The sequence below is a fragment of the Fusarium oxysporum genome, chromosome 5 (assembly GCF_000149955.1).
Source record: "Fusarium oxysporum f. sp. lycopersici 4287 chromosome 5, whole genome shotgun sequence".
NCBI lineage: Eukaryota > Fungi > Ascomycota > Sordariomycetes > Hypocreales > Nectriaceae > Fusarium > Fusarium oxysporum.
The window spans coordinates 4,535,774-4,559,897 of record NC_030990.1 but is presented as its reverse complement, the minus strand read 5'-3'; the positions used below and the strand labels follow the sequence as shown (position 1 = coordinate 4,559,897).

Sequence of the window (24,124 nt, the reverse complement as noted above, 5' to 3'; positions counted from 1 at the left end):
GAATCACATCGGAGATAATCAACGCACGGTTCAGTTTTGCAGCTTCAGTTTTCAATCTGGAGAGGCTCCAACAATCTCTTATCATCTCATATCAGTCTTATCTCATCTCTATCATGTATAATCATTCAAAAGGGAAGGATTTACCTTAATCATCTCCACTTGTGGAGTTTTCTGTCTCCGCCGACGGTTTATTACAACTTGACTATCAGACTATCAAATGCGGGGGTGGATAAGTGACCATCACTTAACTCGTGCAGCAGATCACCTGGTGATAACCCGGGCATGGTAACATGTAGCTGGGGCCTTAAAAGAGTAGGTCTGAACCTGTAATCCACATTTTACACCTCGTATTCTTCCAACGCCTTGTCAATACAGATTCAACATTGTCAACACTGGCCAGGATGGAAGCCGCCGAGAAACAGTCAGAGCTCAAGATGCCGCTCGAACAAGAGCTCGATCAGAACTCTGGCGAGATGAACGACATCACTGAAGTCGAGAAAAAGGTGTTGTCAAAGTTTGACAAGTTCGTCATGCCGCAGATGGCACTGCTCGTTCTATTTGCATACCTTGACCGAACAAATATCGGTAAGGACCTTGCGAACCTTAACTCCAGCTCAGAAAGATAACAGTGATACCCTAGGAAACGCTCGAGTTTTCGGCTTCGAAGAAGATACAGGCATGCATGGAACCCAATTCAATGACGTATCCATGTATTTCTACATCTCATACGTTGTCTTTGAAACACCATGGGTTCTCGCCGTCAAGAAGTTCGGACCTGGTCGTGTCCTTGCTATTGCTATCATAAGCTGGAGTTTCATTACTTTGGGAACAGGCTTCGTAAACAGTTACGGCCAAGTCGTCGCTTGCCGAGTTCTCCTCGGTTTCTTCGAGGCTGGTCTCTTCCCTTCTCTCACTTTCGTCGTCTCTCAGATCTATCCACCTGCGTCGCAAGGAAAGCGCGTTGCGGTCCTATATGTCTCCATCGCGCTTTCTGGAGCACTTGGTGGACTTATCGCATATGGCATTCAGTCCATGGGTGCGCGGCATGGTTTGTCAGCTTGGAGATGGCTTTTCATCATTGAGGGTGCCATCTCACTCGTCATCGGAGCCGTTTGCTGGCTGAGTCTCCCGACTTCTCCGCAGACAGCTTGGTTCCTCTCTGAAGAAGAGAAATCGACTATGGTGCTTATCAAAGAGCGCAACCATCCATTCAAGGAAACAGAAGGCTTCTCATGGAAGCAAGTCGTCATGGCCCTCACGGATCCCCTCGTCTGGCTTGCCTCCGTCTCCCTGTTCTGCGCTTCCATCGCACTATTCGGCTTTGGCACATTCCTGCCTACTCTTCTCAAGGGCCTCGAGTAAGTATCTTTACCTCTTTTTCTGGACTCCACTAACCAATCATGCAGCTATACCTCTCTCCAAGCCAACTATCTCAGCATTCCTGTCTACGTTCTGGCATCCATCTTCACTGCTGCCACCACCTACGTCTCAGACCGCCTCAACCGCCGAGCTGTCTGCCTCATCCACTCTCCACTATTAGTGATCGTCGGATATGCCATAGTCGTCGGTACCGGTCACAAGGCCGCGGGTTTTTTTGCCATGTTCCTCGTTGGCGGTGGCGTCTACTCCTTCAACACTGTTTTGGTAACGTATGTCAACACCCAACCACAGGGCGGGCAATGAACTAACGATGTTTAGATGGGTATCAAACAACATGCAGCCAGACTACAAGCGCTCTGTCGCAATCTCCATGCTGATCTCACTCGCAAACGCATCCGGAATGGCTGCGTCGCAGATCTATCCCATCCAGGATGCTCCTCGTTACGTCATGGGAAATGCAATCTCTCTTGGAGGAGAGGTCTTGGCACTTGTTTGCGTCGGACTCATTTATGCTCTTCTCAAGTACCGCATGCGACAGAAGGAGAGGTTGATCGCAGAGGGTAAGGATGGCAATGGAAAAGAGGGAGATCAGAGCTTGGAGTTCAAGTATGTCTTTTAAAGAGAGAGCCCCGATACGCCATAACACGGATGTCGGTGTCTCAAAATTACAGCTTTTATTATGAATTGTAGTAGTGTCAGAATTACAAAATGCTATGTGAGAACCAGCCAAGAGATGTGTGGCTGAGTAACAGATACGTATTTTTCAAGTTAAGAATGGTAATATCGTTGAGTGTTATGTATTAAAATAGCTATATACTTGAAGATATTTCGGGCTTCATGTAAGAAGCGCTATATACTTTGCCATATGTACCGCTAGAAATGAGCAGCAGTTTACCCACTCCCGCCGAAAGCAGGGAAAGAAGGTGTGCTCTCATCACAGGCGAAGCGAACAAAGTACCTGTAATTGCTACCATCTCCATTGACAATGACCGTTCATCAGGAGCCTGGACCTCAGCGATGAAGTTGAGATCGCCCTGAGCATTGGCCACAGGAGTCGGAAGGGAGTGTAAGTGCCAGCGGTGAGGTGAATGGTGAAAGACTTGGAAGTGCCACCAGGGTAGTCCTGCTCGAGATCCGCGTTTTGGCGAGTCCAGCCTGAAATGGCCTTGGTGCCGAACCAGATGAGGGTGATCTCATCGGAGTTGGGAATAGTGACCTTGTAGTCACCGGTATCGGGGGCGTAGAGGAATGCTTGGTGGTTGACAGCCTTGTACTGGAACCTCTGAACGGGGCTGTCAGCGTAGATGGCGAAGGACGTGTCGGATGCTGTGCCGGGAGGAATACCGATGCGAGTGGTTTCGCCCTGGAAGGTAGGGGTGGCGGTATGGAAGAAAGTAGGGTCGAAGGAGGAGAAATAAGGAGGATCAGAGTTGTAGAATGTGTGCTCGTAGATGGCATACTCCAGGCCGGCGTTATCGCAAGATTGGTCTGCAGTAGGCTCAGCAGAGGTAGTGGTCTCTGTTGCGGTACCGGATGTGGTTTCGGCATCAGTGGTAGTAGCCTCAGTGGTGGTAGCCTCAGCAGTGGTGGTAGCCTCAGTAGTAGTAGCCTCAGCAGTGGTGGTGTCAGCAGTGGTGGTGCCCTCGGCGGTAGTGGTGCCCTCAGCAGTGGTAGTCTCAGCGGTGGTGGTGCCCTCGGCGGTAGTGGTGCCCTCAGCAGTGGTAGTCTCAGCGGTGGTGGTGCCCTCGGCGGTAGTGGTGCCCTCAGCAGTGGTAGTCTCAGCGGTGGTAGTACCGGCAGCACTCGTCTCGGCAGTAGTGGTGCCAACAGTGCTTGTCTCAGCAGCACTTGTCTCGGTAGCGCTAGTCTCCGAGACAATCACTGTAGCGAGAGTGGAGCTCTCAGAAACAACAGGGACGGAATAGTCCGTGCTGGTAGAAGCAGCAGTCTCAGTCGCCGTGGAGGAGGCGATCTCGGTGGAGGAGGAGACCGCGGCAGCAGCAGTTGTTGTTGTGCGAGGCCTGCAAGGGCCAGCAGCGGCGAAGCTGGCGAAGGCCAAGCCCGCAAAGGTAATGATCGACTTCATATTTGGTAGAGTACGTGATGAACAGTAAAGAATGACTGGGGAAAAAGAAGAAATGAATGAGTGTGTGATCTGCAAGCAGAATTGGGATCGTCCGCTGTTATATACAAGGTCTCTAATCTAATGCCATGTCAAAGAGGCGTTTACTTAATATGGCAATTTCTTCGCAATAGCCAAACACTGACTCGTCTTCACGAAGCTAATATAACCATATTGCGCCAGGCTGAGGACTTCAGCTGTCGTTTAAATTGCGACTGTGATTTGGCTGAACTAAAGTCCACGCCGTATTCCGGATTCCCCGTATTCCCCCTGGCATCGGCTCATGTTTTGTTTCCTTGCAAGGTTCAAGGATGTTCAATCTAGTTAGCTGCTCATCAAAGGCAGAAGCTAGCAACGGTCATCGCGGTTTGTTCGGCTAACAGCCGATGGTAGGGCAGTGGCTTGGGCCCTTGAAGAGCTGTAATAAACCTGAAACCAGGTAACTGGTCGAAATTTACGTCATGGCGTTAGTGTTTATGGGTGGGCCAATAGGTGTTGAGATAACCTATTTTAATCCACTTCTGCACAGACTGTAATTCTAAATTGTTAGCTCAAAGACCGCTGAGGCTTGAGCTGCCCCTTTACCCTACAGCTTCACAGCCCAATGAGATGAAAAGAGTTATAGACTATTGAAACTAGTACCTGGATCCGTCTCTCAGCTGCATCGTTACTGTCAACTTTCACGCCTTTTTTGAGTAGCTATTTTCGTATCAAAACAATAACGCAAAGTCTGGTTTGCGACTTTGGAACCAACAATCACGCGATTAGGAATCGACAAATGAAGCACAACGTAAAGTCTTTACACTATCTTTACAGCTTTGCAATGCCGAAGGCTGTAGCAGATTTCCGCACTCCCACCATTGACCTAGAGATATCTGTAATTGCCGCAGCGCCACTCAGCACCATTGTACGCCACAGCTCTCTCTCCAGGATGTTCAACACCGTTTCTACCCCCTGTTGCCCATTCACGGCTAAACCCCATAGCGCTGACCTTCCCAACAGACAAAGATCTGCCCCTAAAGCTAGGGCTTTAAAGACGTCTGTACCTTTGCTGATCCCACCATCAAATAAAACCGGAATGCGGCCCTTTACAGCGTCAGAACTTCAGGTAAAGCCTCAAGTGTTGCTGGAACACTGTCGAGTTGACGACCTCCATGGTTTGATACAATGATGGCGTCAACGCCTGCATCAACCGCCAGGAGAGCATCTTCAGCTGTGAGAACTCCTTTGAGAATGATCTTCATGGATGTTTGGGACCGTAGCCAGGGAATTGTCTCTGTCCAAGTCAAGGCTGAGTCGATGAGAAGATCCGAATGCTCCCTTTCAATCTTAGCAGCCTCTTCCGCAGTCTCCGCGTTCAGAATCAATCGACCCTTCGATGCGCCACCGCCTTTGATAGTAGTCATGTTAGCCATGCTCAAATCAGCAGGCAACTTCAACGGATTCGTGCGTTCATGCAGGCGATTCCCCATGGTTGTCGTATCCACTGTCAGAACGAGAGCTTCAAAGCCCGCTCGTTCTGCTCGCTTGATAAGCTCTTTCGTTATGCGTCGGGAACGCACAAAATATAGTTGAAACCATGGTTTAGGATACTTCGCATCGCGTTGAGGTAGGGCCTGGGCAACGTCTTCGAGGGATGTTGTGGCGTTGGAAGAAACACAGACATTCGTGCCACGGGCAAAAGCGGCTCTGGCGACGTCTATCTCGCCGTTGTATCCAGCTAATCGTTGGTATGCGCTTGGTGCGATGGCTATCGGCACGTCGTAGTGTTTCCCGAATATTTGTGTTGAGGTATCAATTGCAGACACATTTCGAAGAATGCGTGGACGAATGACAAGACTGTTGAGGCAAACATATTAGTATGTGATTCTTTTCGCGTGGGAGCTGTGATAAGGCTGAGGGGTAGAAAGAAGCTTCAGCCCCAACACGCTCATGGCGGCAGAGGATCATCCACCCCACGCGACGCGAACGACTGTCACCCGCTGCATCTGGCCAGCTCTAGGGTAGTAACACTCACGTTTTGTATACCTCGCCATTCTGCAAAGTCGTCAATTGATCATCAGCTCCATCAGTGTAATAGCGCCAGATGTATGCTGGTAAGCGCTTTTGAGCTAAGGCTTTGATCTCGCCGACCGTGATGTGTTTTCCGTTTTTCGCTTCCATTCTATCTTGGATCCGAGTTTTATCTTTGTGGTAAAGTGAATTACTCGAATTGGTTTGTCGTCAGTTCTCGAAGTAAAGGGCGTTAGAGATCAAAATGGAGAGATAAATTGCAACGATTTCTTCAGAAGAAACTTAACTCGGCTACTCTCCATTACAATTGAATCACCCCTAAGTCGACTTGGCCACTGACGCTTCATAAGCCGAGTGTACATAAGATTAAGAATTGGCTGCAGTTAGCGTCGCGGGATGTCCGGTGATGGGCACCGTTACCTTCGGGCAGAGTCCGCGAGATCTTCTCCGCATCTCGCGGACCCGCACCGAGATGATCAATCCTCAATACGTTATCATTATACAACGAATGAACGGTAAAGTTGCACTCGCTCTCCATCCGCTTCAATGTCCGAACAGCGACTATTCGCCTGCGAGCGATGTTCACGCCGCAAACAACGATGCGATCGCACAGCCCCTGTTTGTCAACCATGCCAAGAAGCTCAAGCAGAATGCATTGGCTCAGCGTCCGAGGGGACTATTATATCCGGTAATAACAGAGTCGTTGCGCGGAAAGGCCCCGTTACGCGATTGCTGGAGCAGATTGAGATCTTGGAAGAGAAGCTTCGGGGTCATGACCGAGGGGAGACTAGTAATGACAATGCTTCTGCAGCGGTTGACCCTGAAACGGTTTCGTCAGATGCTGCCGCGGAGCCATCTGAGCACCAGGGTAGTGCAGCGTTACCTCAATCGACAAGTATGAATATGAGATTCCTTTCACTAAGCGCCATGACCGAGCCGTCTTCTCGTCGGGGCGAGTTCCTCAAACACCTCTCCACCCAGCGTTTAATTGTAGGCATCACAAAGACCTACGGCGGTGATCCTGAGTCTACCGCTCGCCCCGATTCACTATGGGAGGGCATATCGGCATATTTACATCATCCTCAGGGTAGTAAGCATCGCTTGCGTATACCCCCCGCCGACGCGAACAAAGCCCTCGAGATATATCTCGCAGTGGTCGACTTTCGTTTTCCTCGCCTCCCTGTGGACAAGGTGCTACTAGGCATTGATGCCATATCGCATGTTGAAGAGGACCATTTCAGAAGGGTTGTCGCTACAGACCCGGCGCATGTTTTTATGGCATACGCTGTCATAACTATCGTGCCACTTGTCAGCGATGCCTACCCCATATCACAAGGATCCTGGGTGTCAGTGCACCTTCTGGGAAAGTGCATGGAACTACTCGATAGGGTGTTTAATCAAGAAGATGGCATCGATATAATCCAGTGTCTACAACTTCTGGTCATTCTTGCCGTGCACTGCTCCGCCGCTGGATCGGCCTGGCATCTGTCCAGCTTCGCGATGAATAAGTGCATCGCCTTGGGATATCATCGGGAGGACCCAAAGTCTGCTTCCATGTCGTTACTGGATGTTCAGCAGAGACGCTGGGCGTTTTGGGGATGTTATTTTCTGGATGTCCTGATATGTGCCGCTTTGGGGAGACCACCGAGTATTGATGTCAAACATATCACTACTCCTCTGCCAGCGGATCCTGCATCAAATTCATCTAGTCAATGTGCACAGCATGGACAGATCATATCAAATCTCCGAACTTCCCCTTCCACGACCCACCGTCTCGTTTCTCGCGACGTATATCACAAACAACTATTCCAATATGCCCGACTTCTATCTCAGGTTGTTAGTGAGGCTACAAACAGTCCCCAATCGTCAGGTTCTTGCGACGATTTCGAGCATCACCTCGGGCAGGCCCTTAGCTGGAGAATCAGCTCACTGCCACATGATGAGCCAGACAGCTGTAACATCTATCTCTTCCAGACCTCCTTATATAACACCCTTATGTTACGACTGGCAGTCAGGGAGCTACTGATTCTATTCTCTTTCGGACCTGACTTGCATGACTCCGAACCTACATCTGAGCCAATCACTATGTTTCTAGGCGATGTAAATACTGAGGAGAGTCGGATGAAGAGATTGAAGATTTCACAAATATGCGCAGCTGTGGCGCGAAGTTTGGACCGCGTTCACATGACCGGTCGTTCTTATCTCTCTCTCATCACTGGCTACAGCTCTTTGACCATGGCATTTACGTGTTTATACTTCATGGCTGTTCGAACCATCGTCAGGCACGCAACAGCAGAGAACACCACCTGGGACGTTCCTCAGAGTCACTTGGGATCAGATGGCTCAAGTATGACATGGCACCCGCCACCGTCTTCATTCCCCTTCCAGAACTCTGGAGATACCGTACCATCATTTGTTCCCAGTTCCTCACGCTCCTATCATCAATCACCCGAAAGCCAGGCATGGGCGGATAGCTTTGAGGTTGATGCTGTCAATGACGCGTTCAATATTGCCATTGCTAAAGTTGACGTGGTGGGAAGACAATTCCCTCGACTCAATCACTATGGTCGCATGGCTCTCGATATTCGTAAGCTTCTGATATCAATGTCAAGCCCGGTTGCATTCTTATCACCAACTGAGGCTGTTGGTTATCAGCTTGGAGCAGTCAAGGCCAGCGCTCAGGATATTGGACCAATGTATTTAAGGCAGCTCACAGCTGCCATCTTGTGTATAATCTCTCAGGCTCAACCGAATTGAGCAACAACTCTTTGTATGTAACGACCAAGCTTATATGAGACTATTCGGCAAACTCTCAATGGTCAAGCGTAATGGAATAGGTGTGATGTTGAAAAGAAAAACCATGGCACTAGTATAGCCGAATGCGATTCATGTGAAGTGGTGACTGTGAGGTGTAAGATAGTGCGGGGTTGCGATATTGCTACCTTCGGAACTCAAACCTCGCAAGACGCCCGATGGCTCTAATGCCGAGGACTTGGCTCGATAACAAAGTCTTCCAACGACGGTCTGCGAGGTGTTTGTTCCATTATATAGTTGGAACATTATCATGAAGGCACTCATGTCATCAGCAGAAACCTCTATCCACGCCATCTTTTACAATGGGTTCGATACCAACCACCGCACCAATGGCTGATTCCGCCACCAAACCTGAACTTTACATCCTCAGTGACTTTCATCCAGAGGCCGTAAAATACGCCCAAAAGTCTTTTGACTGCATCCTCTATGGCGATCCTCGCACAGAGAATTGGCACTCTCACGCCACAGCAATCCTTATCAAGGATTACTACATCACAGACGATGACCTTGCCTCCGCTCCCAAGCTACGGGTCATTGGCAAACAGGGCGTCGGCTTGGATAAGATTGACGTCGAGGCTTGCAAAAGACACAATGTTAAAGTTTGCAACACTCCTGGCGTTAATGCCTCGGCTGTTGCAGAGATGGCGCTTTGTCTGGCGTTGACTGTCGCTCGCGAGGTGCCCCAGATGGTAATCCGACAGAGAATTCAGGGCGAAGCGATTCGAAAAGAGACTGTAGCCGGAATGCTGCTGTCTAAAAAGATTATTGGAGTTGTAGGCATGGGCCATATCGGTCAAGCTATTGCACATATGTTCGTTGGCGGATTGCAAGCAGAGATCATTGCTTTCGATCCATATTTCCACGACAACGAAAGCTCCTGGAACACAATACCCTACAAACGCGTCAAGACCCTCCCTGAGCTTCTCGAGGTCGCAGACGTGGTGACACTACATGTCCCTCTCACCCCCAGTACGAAGAACATGATTGCAGCGCCGCAGTTGAAGCAGATGAAGAAAACAGCCATATTGATCAACACAGCACGTGGTGGGATCGCCAATGAGGAAGATCTGGCAGATGCGTTGGAGCAAGGTGAGATTTGGGGTGCTGGTTTTGACTGCCATTGTGCGGAGCCGCCGACATTGGCAAAGTATGAGCGGCTTTGGAAGTGTCCGCGTTTCGTTGGGACGCCGCATATTGCTGCTGCGACGGACGAGACTCAAATTGCTACGATCAATGGGGCTACGGATGGTATACTTCAGTTCTTGCGTGAGAACAAGAAATGAATAGTCAAATCGATGTAGTCCCAAGGTTGCTAGGGCAAAGGGAGCACTGTTCGATACATATTTATGTAGGCAGAATGAAACAATTACAATGGAACATATAGTCCTGTGAAACTGAGCTAAAATTCTGATGACCTTGCCGGTGACTCTTCCCATGGAACCACGGTATCCCACACAAACTCCGATAAGCCCGCTGAGATGCCCTCTACCCCTAACACATAGGCAAGTGGCCACCCTTCTGGCATTCCGCCCTCACCCAGCGCACTAAGTTGCGGATTACCTATCTGAATGCTTGTGAGATCAAGGATGTTCATGCCACCCATATCCAGCTGATCCCCTCTATTCAAGGCAGCATTGTTCTCAGCGTTTGAAGTATCGGAGGGCGGAGTATTGCGAGATGAATGCGTTTCATAACCCGGCGGAGCACTTTCCAGCACCAGCTGCGTAGGATGTTCTCCAGAGGATCCTGCCGTCTCCAGGTGGTGGCGCAAGCTTTGGAAGAACTGGTTATACACAGCCATATCTGGCATAGAGTCTGCGAACCACGATAGCAATGAACCAGCTACAGATAGATCATTCCATATATCTCTCGCTTCAGCATTCCATCGGTCATCAACAAGATCTCGCAGCCACTCTTCGGCATCTATTCCAGACGATCTTATCTTGTGACTAGGCCCATCCTGTCGATGAATACGCGTCTCAAGCACTACAACGATAACCAACGCCGCGGTGAATATAAGGTGCATATAAGCTCTAGAGAAAGTAATCATATTTAACCCCCGCAAAGTAGCGAAGGAACAGATGATTGCGCGGGCGGCTTGCAGACAGGGTTCGAGAAGTACATCAGGCGGTAGCATGGTTTTCGAGCCCAAAACCTCAATAGTTGCGCGGATCAGACGAAGTCGTTCTTCCTGGTATGTCAGCTCGAAGAATTCTCTTGTCTCGAATAAGCAGCTCGGGTTATCAAAGAATGGCGCTGACTCATGCCAACTGCCTAGATCGTGGTGAAAACCGCGTAACTGACATAACACTTCACCAAGGTCGGGAGTTGAGATTGCAGATGGTCCAACACTGAATGATGCGGAATTCGGTCTTCTCTCCTCCATCGTGGAATGGATTTGAGAGGAAAGGCGTCCGATTCCTATTAACCATTGGAAAACCGAGATGTCTTCTTCGTGGGGCGACGGAATCGAGTTCGGGATATCAGTGGAAATGAGCCTGTCCGCTATTGCGAATGGACGACCTAAAGTTCTTGATGAGAACCTGTCAAGGAGATAAGCCTCCCAAAAGACTTTTTGACACTGTTGAAGGAGCGAGGTATCAGTGCCGCATAATTTGGGGCGTCGTCTATGTAGATCCAGCTCGATGCAACTCCTCATACAGAGACGACTTAGCTCCCATAGTGAGCATCCTGTCGATTGTATTAGCACTAGATAGAGCGGTAGGCTTGGTGAAGTGGACCTCATACATACCAATATTGTAATAAACACCAAAGCGAGTAATCAATATCAGATTCTCGATATTCCCAAGTGTATTGTAACGAGTCTCTGCAGGAGGGTTCATCTCTAAAGCGGCACTGAAGAAACCGAAAGGATGCTGGTCAAATGTTTTATCTCGAAAGAGTTGTATGCTGCCAATAGCAATGGCCATGTAGAGCTGGAAGATATCGTGCCTCTGCTCAGCTGTCAAGTTGATCCTTTCTTGGGTGGTCCAGTCCGGAGCCTGCTCAAGGCAGCTTTGCAGCACCTCTCGCTTAAGAAGAGGGTGTGCGACGTGAAACTCTTTGAAGCTGCAAATCCGTTAGACTCTAATGATGTCTTATTTTGAAGTTTCTGTGGTGACTCGTTGGCCAAATGATCAAATCCTGGACTTACTAATGATCAATAGCTTGTATCGCAATATCATAAGCTGGGAACGGATGTGGTGAATGGTACTCAATACGAATGAGCGGCGTTGGAATATCGTCTAACGGCCCTGATGAACCCTGCTGTAACCGATCCGACGCTGAATGAAGCCTTGAGAGTAAAAAACTGTGCAAAAGCCTGTCAGCGTCTCAGCCAATGTCCTGAATAATAGTCAAGGCAAACCTGACGCCCGTATCTTGACCAACGTACCGACCAACGTCCGGTGGATGTGCGATTCGACCAACAGTTGCTTGACGAGAGAGTAGAGGGTCATCTCGAACTGCAACTGAAGTATCAATCGCTGCTGCCCTCTCTTGAAGGTCTTTCAACCTTTGTTCTAGTGCAAATACTTCCCTAAAGTAAAATTTCTAGTGAGCATCTCTTTACATCCAGACAGCCACGAGAACTCACTCTCGAGTGTAAGGTCTTAGGGCCGATGGATCGGCAATTATGCACGGAGTACTGGCTTTGAGACAGCCTTTGCATATGGGAAACTCGGCGCCGCACTGACATTGAGAGATTAGTCACAGCAGATTGTGTAAATAGTTGGCCTGTATACCTTGACCTTGCGTGATCGACATCTTTCACAGGCTGCTGCGCTTGCAGGCTTGTTGTCGACTTCAGAGGCATGTCGCGCTCTTTTGCTGGGTGGCTGTGACATTTTCTCGGCCTCAATTGCGTGTACTCGATCCAAATGTACTCTAGACAGTTGTGAGAGGTCTGATCTCACAATACCGCGACAAATTGATTACATAACAGCTTCTTTGACAATCAAAAACTACGAACAAGTCGCAATCTATGATCTCCTCATGCTGATGAGCACCGAGAGTCTAGACCCCGTCGTCCCCCGCACAGTTGCTGTTATCCGGGGAAGAGTGCGGGGAAACCAGTCAAGTCGCTACCGCGTCTGATGCTGGTCGGACGAAGAGCGAAGCTAAAATGGCGTGGAGTGTAATATCCTCGGCCGCCATGCGATTGGCTCGCTCTGTTACCCCGGATCCAAACCCCAGATCCTGAGCCGAAAAGAGAAAAACCCCAAGGATCTTCTTCCAAGGGTGGACAGTTGCGGGAAAAGGTATATGAAGGAGCCCTTAGAGATCTAGATTTCTCTCACATTGGGCTTGAGCTTCTTATCCTCAACAGACTCTATTACTCATACACTATACTTCTTGCTGTTACAATGGCAGACACTGTTAACTCCAAGCCCGATTCCTTCCATGACGAGGGTCTTGGGCAAAAGGAACCCAGTATCAAGCTGGCCAAGGCACAGACCGATGATCATCCCATTGAGGATGAGCAGTTCAAGCAGACGTCTCGACGTATTGTTCGTAAGCTGGACTTTACGTTGATGCCTATTATCTGGTTGTTGTATCTTTTTAATTACCTCGATCGAACTGCCATCGCGTAGGTGTTTTCGTTGCAGTGGATCTGACTTGAGCTAATCTGAAGAATAGTCAGGCCAAGTTGAACGGTATTGAGGAGGATCTCAACCTTACTGGAGCCCAGTTCAGCACAGCTGTCTCGATCCTGAACGTTGGGTTCGTACATCTACCAAACCTACTGCTCAACTCAGAACTGACTCCGGAACAACAGATACATGGTCATGCAGATCCCTAGCAACATGATCCTTACTCGCGTTCGTCCTTCGATCTACCTCCCCATCTGGGCCTGCGTCTGGTCTGCTGTTTCCGCCAGCACCGCCGCCGCCGATAACTTCGGCCATCTCATCACCGTTCGATGTCTCCTCGGTATCGCAGAAGCTCCATTCTTTCCTGGAGTCTTCTTTCTTCTGTCTTGCTGGTATACGCGCGGTGAGCTCGGTCTGCGTATGGCAATTCTATACTCTGGTCTTGTCGTTGCAACAGCCTTCTCTGGTCTCATTGCGGCTGGTGTCTTTTCGAACCTTGATCAGGTTCGAGGTCTCGCAGGCTGGAGGGTATGTTGAACTCCGTATCAGTGGGGTAATGATGCTAACAAGATTTGTCACAGTGGCTTTACATCATCATCGGATCTGTCAACTTCCTGCTTGCCCTATGCGCCGTCGTTCTCCTCCCCGACTTTCCCGAGTCTCATACTGGAAGTCAGAAATGGCTCTTCACTGAGGAAGAGCTTCGAGTTGCTAATCAGCGGATTGCCATGGACCGCATTCCGCAAGAGAGCAATCGTTCTGTCTGGTGGGGATTCAAGCGAGCTGTGACTGACTACCGGACATGGGTTTTCGTAAGTTGCCTTGAACAGTTCCCTATACCTTCGTCAATACTGACTCTAAGCCAAGATCTTTATGCTTATCTGCAACCATGCCGCCTACGGCTTCAATTACTTCTACCCTTCTATCGTCAGTGGCTTCGGTCTTGGTTCCCGTACCATTACCCTTCTGTGCACAGCACCGCCATTCCTCATTGGTGCCATTGCGTCCCTGTTCATCTCCTGGTCAAGCGACAAGAGAAACGAACGGTCCTACCACATTGCCATCCCTATGGGTATTTCGGTAGTTGGCTTCGTCATCTCCGTCTCAACACTCAACGGACCGGCGCGATATGTGGCATCATTCTTATATGTTACTGGCTGCTTCGCTGCCAATGGTCTCGTGTACTCATGGGCTGCGGGCGTTCTCAACCAGACACCAGAAAAGAAGGCGGTCGCTACGAGCATGATCAACGTTATCGCGCAGCTTGGAAATATCATGAGCCCGTACTTTTTTCGCGACCAGGATGAACCTCGATATCTTATGGCGATGATTTTGTTAATTGTCTTTGCGACGCTGAGCGGCCTTACCTGTCTGTTTTTGAAGTGGGACTTGACTAGAGCCAATAAGAAGATTCTGGCTGAGGCTGAGGCCGACGGTACTGAACCCAGACTGTTCTCACACTGAGAGATTGGTTAGTATCCTTGTGGAATGTGATCTGGAGTGACACTGGGGAATAGGGTTTGGGCCAAGGCCGGGTCATGAAGGGAGAAGTCGTATAGCTCAGATAGCAGAATGAAACCTCATGTAGCCGAAAATTGCCCTGATACCTTGAATAAATCGCCTGTAGCAGTGACAAACCATCTACTCTGATTGAGTCCTTCTGTATTGATTACGGTGTTCTTGCATATGGAGAGTCTAGCTAATTATACTCATAAAGTAATATTGTTTTATCTGTGACATCCGAAACCATTCAATGAATCAAGGTTTAAATCTAAATTCAAAGTCACAGAGGTTTCTGCACCTCTCAAAAAAAACATGGCAAGGCCACAGACCTAGGAGCAATATTTGCAAAGATCAACTCCTGCATGCTTCACCACGAGCCCATTACATTTCACAGTTCGTCACGAGGAGTCTTTTGCCATAGCGACCCTGACCTAGCGTTAGCTCGGTCCCTCGGCATCAGCTTTCGGGGCAGACGCGAAAGGGAACTCGGCCCCACGCCCCGAAATAGCTGCATTGTCACTTCTCTAGGAAAACCAGTTGTACAGCGTTAATATTCCCTGATAAGTACCAATACCGAACGTAATCGAATTGTAGTATAATTCCGTTCAGTTAACAATTTTGTGTTCGAGAAATAATCCCCCTTCTGCCCAATTAACACTTCTCGCCATGGTACGAGCATCAACAATCACTGCCCCAGTGCGCAACCCGCAACTACGCATGTTGAATGCACTACACACCAATGGAAAACCCATCATGACCTTTTTGGGCCTACCGTCTCTCCGGACAGCTCAGATTGTTGCTTCCACTGGAGTCGATGTAAGCTTCCTACCCATACGTTTAGCTGATTTATGCTTGGATGATATTCCCTGACGCTTTCTCCAGGCTGTCATCATTGATTGCGAACACGGTCATATTAGCGATGACTCCATGCATGACGCCACCGCTGCCATTGCCGCCGCCGGTGTCTCGCCTCTTGTCCGTCTAAGAATGACCCACCCTGACCTTATCAAGAGAGCTCTTGACAGTGGTGCACAGTAAGTTGCTCGCATACTGAACCACTAATTCTTCCTACTGATATCTCTAGTGGTATCATTCTACCTCAAGTTAACACTGCCGAAGAAGCAAGTGAGGTAGTAAAGTACTCCAAATTTCCACCGCAAGGTCTCCGGGGACAAGGATCACCATTTGCGGGGTTTGCTCACAACGTCGATATTGCGACATATGTCAAGACGGCCAATGAGACGACTATTGTGTGCGTTCAGATTGAATCGCGGCAAGGAGTAGATAACGTCGACGCTATCTGTGCTGTGCCAGGCGTTGGTAAGCCACCAACAAATTCCCCACCATGTGTTCAGAGCTAACTCCAGTCAAGATATGGTCTTTATCGGGCCCAATGATCTGGCTTTCTCTCTCCTCGGCTATGTCCCGGCCAAGGGTGATGAGCCCGAGTTTCTAGATGCCATTGACAAGATCGTGGAAGCTGCTAGAAAGCACGGAAAGTGGGTGGCTCGGTTGTCGAACTCTGGAGCTTTATGTAAGGAGCATTTGGATGTGTTTGATACAGTTGCTTTAAGTTATGATGTTAGGGCGATTCAGAATTGGTATGCTGCAGAACTTAAGGCTGCAAGGGGATAGAAAGTAGAGACCGTAATCAATGAGGCTATAATTAATCTTGGTTATCAACATCTTGTAATTATATGGAGTACTTGAGTCTAACTGCCTTAATTTAATACTACTTGAATGCGTTGTTCCTAGAGAATTCGACTCTTCTCATTTGATCGAAAGTCCTGGTGTAGATGCGACAAATCGGGCTACGAATGAGCCTTGCAGAAACGTGCCGAGAATGAATTGTTTCCCCGAAAAGCAATTTACTGACACTTATGGTGCTATGGGTGTAGACCAACTCGATCCGAAGGTTCTCCATCGGCCCTTAGTAGATTGTGGCTGCTGATACGAATTTTCTTGACTCGGTGAGGCCAACCGAGCAAAGTTCCAGGGATGCGCCCGGTCCAGCCCACCGAGCAACCACCTCGGCCATTGCGGCTACAATGCCAAATCTCGGTGTTACCTCTCCGTGTCTCTCTATATTCGCCCAGAAAAATCCAATCCTATCGTTTCTTATCGACTTATAAGCATGCGTGGCGTATACCCTTGGCCGTTCTTTTCACAATAGCTTTACCCGATACTAGCACTCTACACATCCCTCAACATGTTCTCCTCGTTTCGAAAGGGTCCCGATGACCCCATGTACTTTCTGAAGCGTGCGGCCGACCAGGATACGTCCCCCGATAAGGTTGATCTTGGCGTTGGTATCTACAGAAACGAAAGTGGCCTCTACAGTCAGCTCGGCTCTGTCGCAAAGGTATACACGATGCAATGGAGTGAGGTGGATGAGCACTGACTCGCGTTTGTAACTTTAGGCAAAGACAATCTTGGCTGAGAATGATCCTGGTCATGACGTGAGTTTGCTTTCTGGACATATTTTTCTCGTCACATCTAATACTATGATAGTATGAGATCACAATAGGAAACCAGCGGTTCTTGAACCATGCTGCCCGTCTTTTGTTCGGACAAGACTGCAAGCTCCTGCAGTCTGGCAGCGTAAGTCCTCACCCCTTGCAGTACTGACAACAGCTCGCTAACAGTTCCCAGATCGCGTCAGTTCAGACCATCTCTGGTACGGGAGCCAACCACCTCGCTGCCCTAGCCCTGAGCCAATCCATCTCTCCCCGTCCACAAGTCTACATCGGCACCCCTACCTGGGGTAACTATAAGCCAATGTTCGAACTCGTCGGCCTCGAAGTGATCGAATACCCATACTTCGACTTCCAGACACGAACCATCGACTTCTCCTCCATCATCTCAGCAGCGCTAATTGCACCCCCTCGAAGCGTCTTTATCCTGCAAGCCTGTTGTCATAACCCTACAGGTGCCGACCCCACGAGAGAACAGTGGCAAGAACTTGGTGCGGTGCTGAAAGAATACTGTCACTTTGTCTTTTTTGACATTGCGTATCAAGGATTGGGCAATGGCATTGAGGAGGATGCTTATGCAATCAGACATTTCGCTACTTTGGGCCTTGACATGTTTGTATGCCAGTCGTTCTCTAAGAACTTTGCTTTGTATGGCGAACGATGCGGTGCCCTACATGCTGTATGCTCAAGCCCCGAGACAGCAGCGGTGGTTCAAGATAGACTCCGATGCTTAATACGCTGGGAGTTTTCGTCTTCTCCTGCATATGGTAGCCGCTTGGCCACTCTGGTATTGGAATCTGGTCAGCTCACTACTGAGTGGTAAGCCCTTGTCTTGTGGCAAGACCAAGTAGAGCAAATGGATGCTAACGAAGACACTTCGCAGGGTTGAAGAGCTGTGCGTGATGCAGCATCGGCTGAAGCATCTCCGCAAACAATTGCATCACAGATTGACTCAAGTCTTGAAGGTTGGTCAACAACATGATCGATGCAGGTCTAAGAACTGACTTTTACAAGACACCGGGAGATTGGAACCATATTTTGAGAGAGAATGGGCTCTTCTCGTAAGTGGAATCTATGCTCAACGTTGAAGACCTGTGCTAATTCCCGATAGATACCTGGACCTTAGTCCTCAACAGTGCCAGAAACTCATCGACCAGCATCATATCTACCTTCCACCAAGCGGTCGCATCAACATTTCAGGGCTCAACCAGAGTAATATCAAGAGAGTGGCGGATTCATTAGATGAGGTCATACATGAGGAGATCGGGCAGGGCATACAGACAAGGGCAGCTCTTTAGATGCTTCAGGCCGGGACAGGAACAACCGAAGGACAGCATTAGTGTACTACTATGACTATATTCTTCTGTTACAAGACTATTCTGCAAGGCTATAATTTCCCATTTGCATCTGGATATTGGTACAAGCTTTCGGCTGTAACAACTGACCTGTATCCCGTCTATCATACTACGCCTAAGGCCCATTGCCAGTTGCATTATAAATCTAGTTCCCGCCAGCCCAGGCTGATGCGCATGTAGAGGCGGAGTCTCCTGGGATATTTCTGATGAGAATACTACATTGCTAGAAGGATGTTGTCTCTTTATCTCCAGTATAGTAGTCAATCCGACTACTCCAGCTCCGAGAATGACATAGATCGGGCTGGCTTGTTCGCCATATTTGTGGCCTGCCGATAGCCGGGGTTGTTGAATAATGTTCGTGTGACAACAAGAGACTCCGGTAGGTGCCTGGGTATTCAGATATTGGTCCGATACTCCGAAAAGCTTCTGTGGGCTAGAAAGCGCGTATATCCCGCCATGCTGCAGATGACTACAAATTAACCGGCCCATCGCATCGGCGAGCACTCTCCGAGGTCTCGGCACTGGGCAACGGTCTTACCTCCCCAGGCTTATCATTGTGGGGTAAAAAACTCCTTTCCATTTTTGCCACGCGTTCCAAATGATATCGAGCCTCATTTAGTCGCCTGACTCGATCCTAGACTTGGAGCCATTCTTTGATAGCTTGTGGGGTATCATGGGGTAAGACTGGGTGGAAGACATGACAAGCACCCACCTCGGTGAGCAGGACCGAGGCCATGATAAGGTTCGGTGGCTGCTACTAAGATTAAAAAGGTTTGGTCTAGAATCGAATCTTTTTGATAAAGGCCGACATGTCGGACGCATTAACAGCTTTTACTCAACAGCGACTCAACAACCAAAAGACACTGCAAGGCCTGTTTTACAATGACTGAATCGTTTGAGAAAGAAAAGACCAACGACCTTGGCCTGGTCGAATCGCAAAGGCAGGGCGAAATGGCTCAGCCTAACGAACTACGAAGGGACTTCAAGCCACATCAGGTCTTCATGTTCTCGATTGCTTGTGCAATCGGCACAGGACTTGTGATCGGTACAGGCAGTGCTTTGTCCAGAGGCGGGCCAGGCAGTCTCTTGATTGCGTATATCCTCATAGGGATCACGGTCTTCTTCGTCATGACTGCTATTGGAGAGATGGCGACTTTTCTTCCCATGAATAAGGGATTCGGAGGTTACGCGACGCGCATGGTTGATCCAGCTCTCGGGTACGATGATTTCTCCTGCGGAAACTTCCGAACTGACATGGTATAGTTTCGCAACTGGCTGGAACTACTTCTTCAAGTACATCATAGCCACGCCGACAAACCTTACGGCTGCTGGGCTGGTCATCCAATTCTGGAGACCAGATCTGAACGTGGCCATCTGGATCACCATTTTTGGCGTCGCTATTGTAACTGTCAACGTAAGCAGCCTGAAAGCCTCAGCCAGTGTTCTCATTGTATCTAACAAGGCTCTAGATTCTTCATGTCAACAGCTTCGGCGAGACCGAGTTCTGGCTTGGCTTTGCCAAGGTCCTCATCATGACGACTCTGATAATCACCACTTTCGTGGTTGCCATGGGTGGCGGTCCGAACCACCATCGATCCGGCTTTCGGTACTGGCAAGACCCTGGAGCATTTGCCGAGTACCTGCTTGAGGGGCCCAAGGGACGATTCCTCGGTTTCTGGGCCTGTTGTTGCCAAGCGTGCTTTGGTTTCACGGTATGTAGATTTGTGATTTCCCAGGACGCTTTACTGATAAGATGAATAGGGCACTGAAGTCGTAGGCATGACTTTCGGCGAGACCCCAAACCCGCGGAAGAACGTCCCTCGAGCTGTCAAGCAGACGTTCTGGAGAATCGCCTGTTTCTATATCCTTGGCGTCTTGGTACTTGGCATGGCCGTTCCCTATGATAATGAGCAACTTATTGGCGCCACTAAGCAAAAGACGAGTGGAGGTAAGTTTCTCAGATGATTCTAGTCGATCAGCTGGTTAACATGCCCATTCTAGCCGCTTCACCCTTCGTCGTTGCCGTGACCCTAGGTGGTGTCCCCATCTTCGCCGACATTATCAACGGATGCCTTTTAGTGTTCACTCTAAGTGCCGCAAGCTCAGGTATGCCAACTCGTCTCTCAGCGTGTTCCATGTACTTGGATTAATGTTAGCAGACATCTATTGCGCCTCTCGGTCTCTCTACGGTCTCGCCAAAGATGGACAAGCGCCTCGCATCTTTGCCAAAGCGCGCGAAAACGGCAACCCGATATTCGCTGTCGGTATCACGTCGTTGTTCATCTGCTTGGGGTACATGAACGCCAGCAAGTCTTCTTCGACAGTTTTTGGCTACTTTGTCAGCCTTGTGACGGTTTTTGCTGTTCTTAATTGGGTTGCTATTCTAATTTCTCACATCCGTTTTCGACAAGCATTGAAGTCGCAAGGAATCGTCTCAGCTGATATGCCCTATGTTGGGTTTCTACAGCCATACGGCTCATACTTTTCACTATTCATCTCTCTTCTGGTGATTGTCTTCAATGGTAAGAACCATCTGTTCTATCGGGAAATAAGATCTATCGCTAACTGGGATACTATAGGTTACGATGCTTTTATCCCCCATTTCAAGCCCGAGGTTTTTGTTCTCAAGTACCTCGGTACCGTGATTTTCATTTTCAATTTTGTTTGGTGGAAGATCTCAAAGAAGACTACTTTTTGGTCCGCTTCAGATGTGGACCTCAACACAGGTAGACGGGAGTGGGAAGAAACGGAGAGACCGGACGAAGTGCATTGGGAGGGCGGACTGTGGAAGAATGTTCTTGACAAGTTCAAGCGATAGAAGCCACCTTTAGTTCTTGATATACGACAATCAAGATCCATCTCTTTACTTGAAAACTATCCTTTGATGGCATTTGTTAAACGTAGGAACTTGGGGACAAGACCTTCTCGACCAGCTTCCAGTCTGTTATGGCATAAATCTATGGCATTAAAAGAAACTTAGTTAGAGATATAAGTTGAAACTAATTACTTTAATAATCCTCTTAGATTACCTTTAGTATATAAATTATATCTATTAATACTTATATAAAGCCTAGGTTCTTACTAAAATCCCAACTCCTGAAAAAGAGGCTGAGCTCGGCCAATTACTACTCACATTTCCGTTCTTGGCAATAGCACAGCCTACCATTCTGCCTTACAGGGCGGCCTCATTGAACCCCGCTTCTATTCCATTTTCTCACCTTCAATTCTTCGTCGCAGTCCCCAGCCTCAATTCCCTCGACCTGATCGATAGGAAACCGAAGAACCCATAGCTCGGTTAGCCACCGATTGAAGCCAGCGATGGACTTTGGGCTAAGTTTCGGCTCTGTCGGTGACTTTATTACAATCGCCCTTCTAATCAAAGACATTGTCGCCGCCCTTGACGATTGTCGGGGCTCAGCCAAACAATATCGCGATCTAGTTCAAAGGCTCAACACCCTCCATCAGACGCTCGAAGCTGTCCAGCAAGTCTACGAAGACCCCCAGCTGACGCAATCCCTCGAAGGTCTTTCAAAAATAGCTCTCAGTGCTGTTGGCCAGATCCGAAGCTGCTTGGAAGCGTTTCTCGGTCACATTCGCAAATATGAGCTGAGATTAGGTAACAGTGTCTCGGGTGGTGGCAATGCTTTGAAAGATATCAGGCGAAAGGTTCAGTGGAGGCTCAATGAAAAGGAAGTCGAGAAGTTCTGTGATGAAGTGGTTGGATGCACCATGACGCTCAAAATGTTACTCGAAGTGACTACGATGTGAGTAGTACCGTACATGTTGGATCCCATCGCTTGCTGAGTTCTTTTTGACTTTAACAGGCGGGTTTTGCAGAGAAACCACGATACTCTAATCAGAGAACGATCCGACGGCGAAATTCGTACAGCCGCCATGGTACACCAATCAGCAGCGTCGATAAAGGGCTATTTGGGGCTGTTAGGACGACGAATCATTACCAAGTTGGACCTTGTTTCTCAGCTTGGCGCAAATCTCAAAAGATCAACTGCCCACATCATCGCCATGATGACTGCAATCACAGGAGACTTGAGCAGTATACGGACCGTGATTATGCGTTTAGATAGGGGACCCAGCGATGAACACTTCGTGTTGGAAGACATTACTGGGAGGACGTTTCCCATACACCTCAAAACCATCACGTCATGGGAGGCTTTTGAGTTCATACTCAACCAACGATTCAAAGGAAAGAAAGGTGCTCGCCGAGTACAGCGCAAGCTCTACTCGCTCCAAGAAGACATTACGCACCGTGAGGTTGATTGGTCAATGCCGTGGGAAAGCGCATTCTTGCCGTATCAAAGAGTCAATATGAGCCTTATGTGCAAAGAAGCAGAGGCAGAGATTACTGGTGAAAAGGCAGGATCCAGTTGTCCCTTCTGCCATACACCTTCAGATGGTGAGACCGGGGTCGAAGTAGAGTGGTATGTATGACCAGTTTCTGTCTCGGCGTCTGCTAACCGATTTTATTAGTCAAAAGTGTAAAAGGTTCTTTACAAGAGTTGTAGAGGTTGACAACGACGAATCACTACCATCTGCTCCAACGGCTTTACATGGCGAGACATCTTTTTCAGTACGCCTCAAACGACGAAGAGGTCCTGAAAATGCCGACTGTGAGGATATCGAGACATGCGAAAAATGTCACCAACCAAAACGACGCAAAGCTCAAATGGGACCAAAGAGAAAACGCGGTTCCTCGGGCTCAGACTCTGATTCTGATGACGGAGATGTTCAAGGACTCGTGAGAGTGCATATTATCTCAAAAAGAAGGCGTACCGGGAAACCTCAAGTTCCATTCCAAGCCATTCAGGTTGAATCTTTCGACCAGTTGGCTAAAAGGTTTCTGGGTCAAAGCTCAGTTAGGGGAGAGTATACAGAACGTATTGAGCAAGGGAGCCACTCAAAGACTGACACAGCTCAACCCAGTCATTCAGGTTCAACGACGTACATCAAATTCGAGACATTGGCACAATCCGAGCTTGGGGCTTATGGGACGACGACTACAAAGACCTTATCGCTTACCAAAAACCAATCAATATCACAATCGACGACGAAAGATCCCTCTGATAAGAACAATGCCGGACAGATCAAAATCGACAAAGTAATATACATGAAAAAGCATGGGATTTCTGCCAGCTCCTCCCTCAAGCATTGGGATCCAGAAGAAGAACCCGTACTCTTGTTTGGAAGTGTTTTCGATGCAAATAGCATTGGAAAGTGGATTTACGACTGGACGGTTCATATCTACGGACCGGGAACTCCAGTACCCGAAATAGCTGGCGATCTGTGGCTGCTACTGATTCAATTAGCGGGCAAGACTAAAAGAGCCAATGAGACTGTCATCAAAATACGGAACATTGAGAAGAGAGAGCTGGTTGAATGTTTCGTAGAATCAGGAGAGCGCCTGGCTGGAAAGTTTCAATCTTTACTGAAACTGTGCGAAGGGCATGTGTTGAAAGCTCGAAAATGCCGGAGGCTTGTGGACAAGTCGATACCGAAGTTTGGTGAGAAGGAAGCTACCGAGTTGGTAGAGATGTTGTTCAGCCCGAACCACGAGTTTGAGAAGATGGCCAAGTTCATGCAGGGAGCTAGGCTGTTTAACTTGAGGTTTGATGCCAACTGCGAGGAAATCTTTCGCAACCCGGAGGCATAGTTTAGGTAATAAATATAAAATGTACTCTGTTAAACCTTTATTGTATACTGGATCCTTTTATCCCACTGTATCCTTATAGGTAAGAAGCATTCCAACAGTTTACCGTAGATCAAGTTCGGCATTCAAAGGAGTGAATGCTTAAATCGTAGAAGGCATTGCTTCGGTCTTGATACACACTTATCTATGTCTCCGGTTATCTATTT

The 24,124-nt window shown here is 48.6% G+C and overlaps 12 protein-coding genes across 14 annotated transcripts; 9 read left to right on the top strand and 3 right to left on the bottom strand.

Annotated features, from left to right (window-relative positions):
- Positions 1-296: 296 nt before the first annotated feature.
- FOXG_02536 (uncharacterized protein) lies at positions 297-2,100 on the top strand. 2 transcript variants are annotated; one of them, XM_018379992.1, is made up of 4 exons: positions 297-585; positions 641-1,358; positions 1,407-1,649; positions 1,699-2,100. In XM_018379992.1, exons 1-4 carry the CDS (start codon positions 402-404, stop codon positions 1,997-1,999), a joined length of 1,446 nt encoding a protein of 481 aa, XP_018236151.1. In that variant the 5' UTR covers positions 297-401; the 3' UTR covers positions 2,000-2,100. The 2 variants fall into 2 exon arrangements, with proteins under 2 accessions (XP_018236151.1, XP_018236152.1); XM_018379993.1 differs by having other exon boundaries at positions 297-1,358.
- Positions 2,076-3,697, bottom strand: FOXG_02535 (uncharacterized protein). Its single transcript, XM_018379991.1, has one exon. It carries the CDS (start codon positions 3,464-3,466, stop codon positions 2,348-2,350), a length of 1,119 nt encoding a protein of 372 aa, XP_018236150.1. The 5' UTR covers positions 3,467-3,697; the 3' UTR covers positions 2,076-2,347.
- Positions 3,698-4,232: 535 nt separating this feature from the next.
- FOXG_02534 (uncharacterized protein) lies at positions 4,233-5,416 on the bottom strand. Its single transcript, XM_018379990.1, has one exon. It carries the CDS (start codon positions 4,972-4,974, stop codon positions 4,591-4,593), a length of 384 nt encoding a protein of 127 aa, XP_018236149.1. The 5' UTR covers positions 4,975-5,416; the 3' UTR covers positions 4,233-4,590.
- A 645-nt stretch (positions 5,417-6,061) lies between these two features.
- FOXG_02533 (uncharacterized protein) lies at positions 6,062-8,272 on the top strand (the record flags this gene model as incomplete). The annotated part of the gene is made up of 1 exon (XM_018379989.1): positions 6,062-8,272. The coding sequence occupies one exon, from the start codon at positions 6,062-6,064 to the stop codon at positions 8,270-8,272; it is 2,211 nt and encodes a 736-aa protein (XP_018236148.1).
- A 202-nt stretch (positions 8,273-8,474) lies between these two features.
- Positions 8,475-9,763, top strand: FOXG_02532 (uncharacterized protein). Its single transcript, XM_018379988.1, has one exon. It carries the CDS (start codon positions 8,632-8,634, stop codon positions 9,610-9,612), a length of 981 nt encoding a protein of 326 aa, XP_018236147.1. The 5' UTR covers positions 8,475-8,631; the 3' UTR covers positions 9,613-9,763.
- Positions 9,729-12,174, bottom strand: FOXG_18341 (uncharacterized protein; the record flags this gene model as incomplete). The annotated part of the gene is made up of 6 exons (XM_018398411.1): positions 9,729-11,020; positions 11,082-11,398; positions 11,484-11,651; positions 11,724-11,867; positions 11,925-12,019; positions 12,073-12,174. The coding sequence occupies 6 exons, from the start codon at positions 12,172-12,174 to the stop codon at positions 9,729-9,731; spliced, it is 2,118 nt and encodes a 705-aa protein (XP_018236146.1).
- Positions 12,175-12,328: 154 nt separating this feature from the next.
- On the top strand, positions 12,329-12,424 carry FOXG_18340 (uncharacterized protein; the record flags this gene model as incomplete). Its single annotated transcript, XM_018398410.1, has 1 exon — positions 12,329-12,424. One exon carries the CDS (start codon positions 12,329-12,331, stop codon positions 12,422-12,424), a length of 96 nt encoding a protein of 31 aa, XP_018236145.1.
- A 269-nt stretch (positions 12,425-12,693) lies between these two features.
- Positions 12,694-14,385, top strand: FOXG_02531 (uncharacterized protein; the record flags this gene model as incomplete). The annotated part of the gene is made up of 5 exons (XM_018379987.1): positions 12,694-12,917; positions 12,968-13,051; positions 13,107-13,449; positions 13,503-13,733; positions 13,789-14,385. 5 exons carry the CDS (start codon positions 12,694-12,696, stop codon positions 14,383-14,385), a joined length of 1,479 nt encoding a protein of 492 aa, XP_018236144.1.
- Positions 14,386-15,090: 705 nt separating this feature from the next.
- FOXG_02530 (2,4-dihydroxyhept-2-ene-1,7-dioic acid aldolase) lies at positions 15,091-16,059 on the top strand (the record flags this gene model as incomplete). The annotated part of the gene is made up of 4 exons (XM_018379986.1): positions 15,091-15,240; positions 15,307-15,458; positions 15,509-15,744; positions 15,797-16,059. The coding sequence occupies 4 exons, from the start codon at positions 15,091-15,093 to the stop codon at positions 16,057-16,059; spliced, it is 801 nt and encodes a 266-aa protein (XP_018236143.1).
- Positions 16,060-16,633: 574 nt separating this feature from the next.
- Positions 16,634-18,196, top strand: FOXG_02529 (uncharacterized protein; the record flags this gene model as incomplete). The annotated part of the gene is made up of 6 exons (XM_018379985.1): positions 16,634-16,786; positions 16,845-16,883; positions 16,936-17,025; positions 17,077-17,717; positions 17,864-17,959; positions 18,010-18,196. 6 exons carry the CDS (start codon positions 16,634-16,636, stop codon positions 18,194-18,196), a joined length of 1,206 nt encoding a protein of 401 aa, XP_018236142.1.
- A 939-nt stretch (positions 18,197-19,135) lies between these two features.
- FOXG_02528 (uncharacterized protein) lies at positions 19,136-21,071 on the top strand (the record flags this gene model as incomplete). Its single annotated transcript, XM_018379984.1, has 7 exons — positions 19,136-19,470; positions 19,517-19,667; positions 19,723-19,965; positions 20,015-20,201; positions 20,255-20,359; positions 20,410-20,775; positions 20,833-21,071. 7 exons carry the CDS (start codon positions 19,136-19,138, stop codon positions 21,069-21,071), a joined length of 1,626 nt encoding a protein of 541 aa, XP_018236141.1.
- Positions 21,072-21,471: 400 nt separating this feature from the next.
- Positions 21,472-23,973, top strand: FOXG_02527 (uncharacterized protein). 2 transcript variants are annotated; one of them, XM_018379983.1, is made up of 3 exons: positions 21,472-22,017; positions 22,091-22,692; positions 22,742-23,973. In XM_018379983.1, the coding sequence occupies exons 1-3, from the start codon at positions 21,976-21,978 to the stop codon at positions 23,919-23,921; spliced, it is 1,824 nt and encodes a 607-aa protein (XP_018236140.1). In that variant the 5' UTR covers positions 21,472-21,975; the 3' UTR covers positions 23,922-23,973. The 2 variants fall into 2 exon arrangements, with proteins under 2 accessions (XP_018236140.1, XP_018236139.1); XM_018379982.1 differs by having other exon boundaries at positions 22,078-22,692.
- The last annotated feature ends 151 nt before the right edge of the window (positions 23,974-24,124 follow it).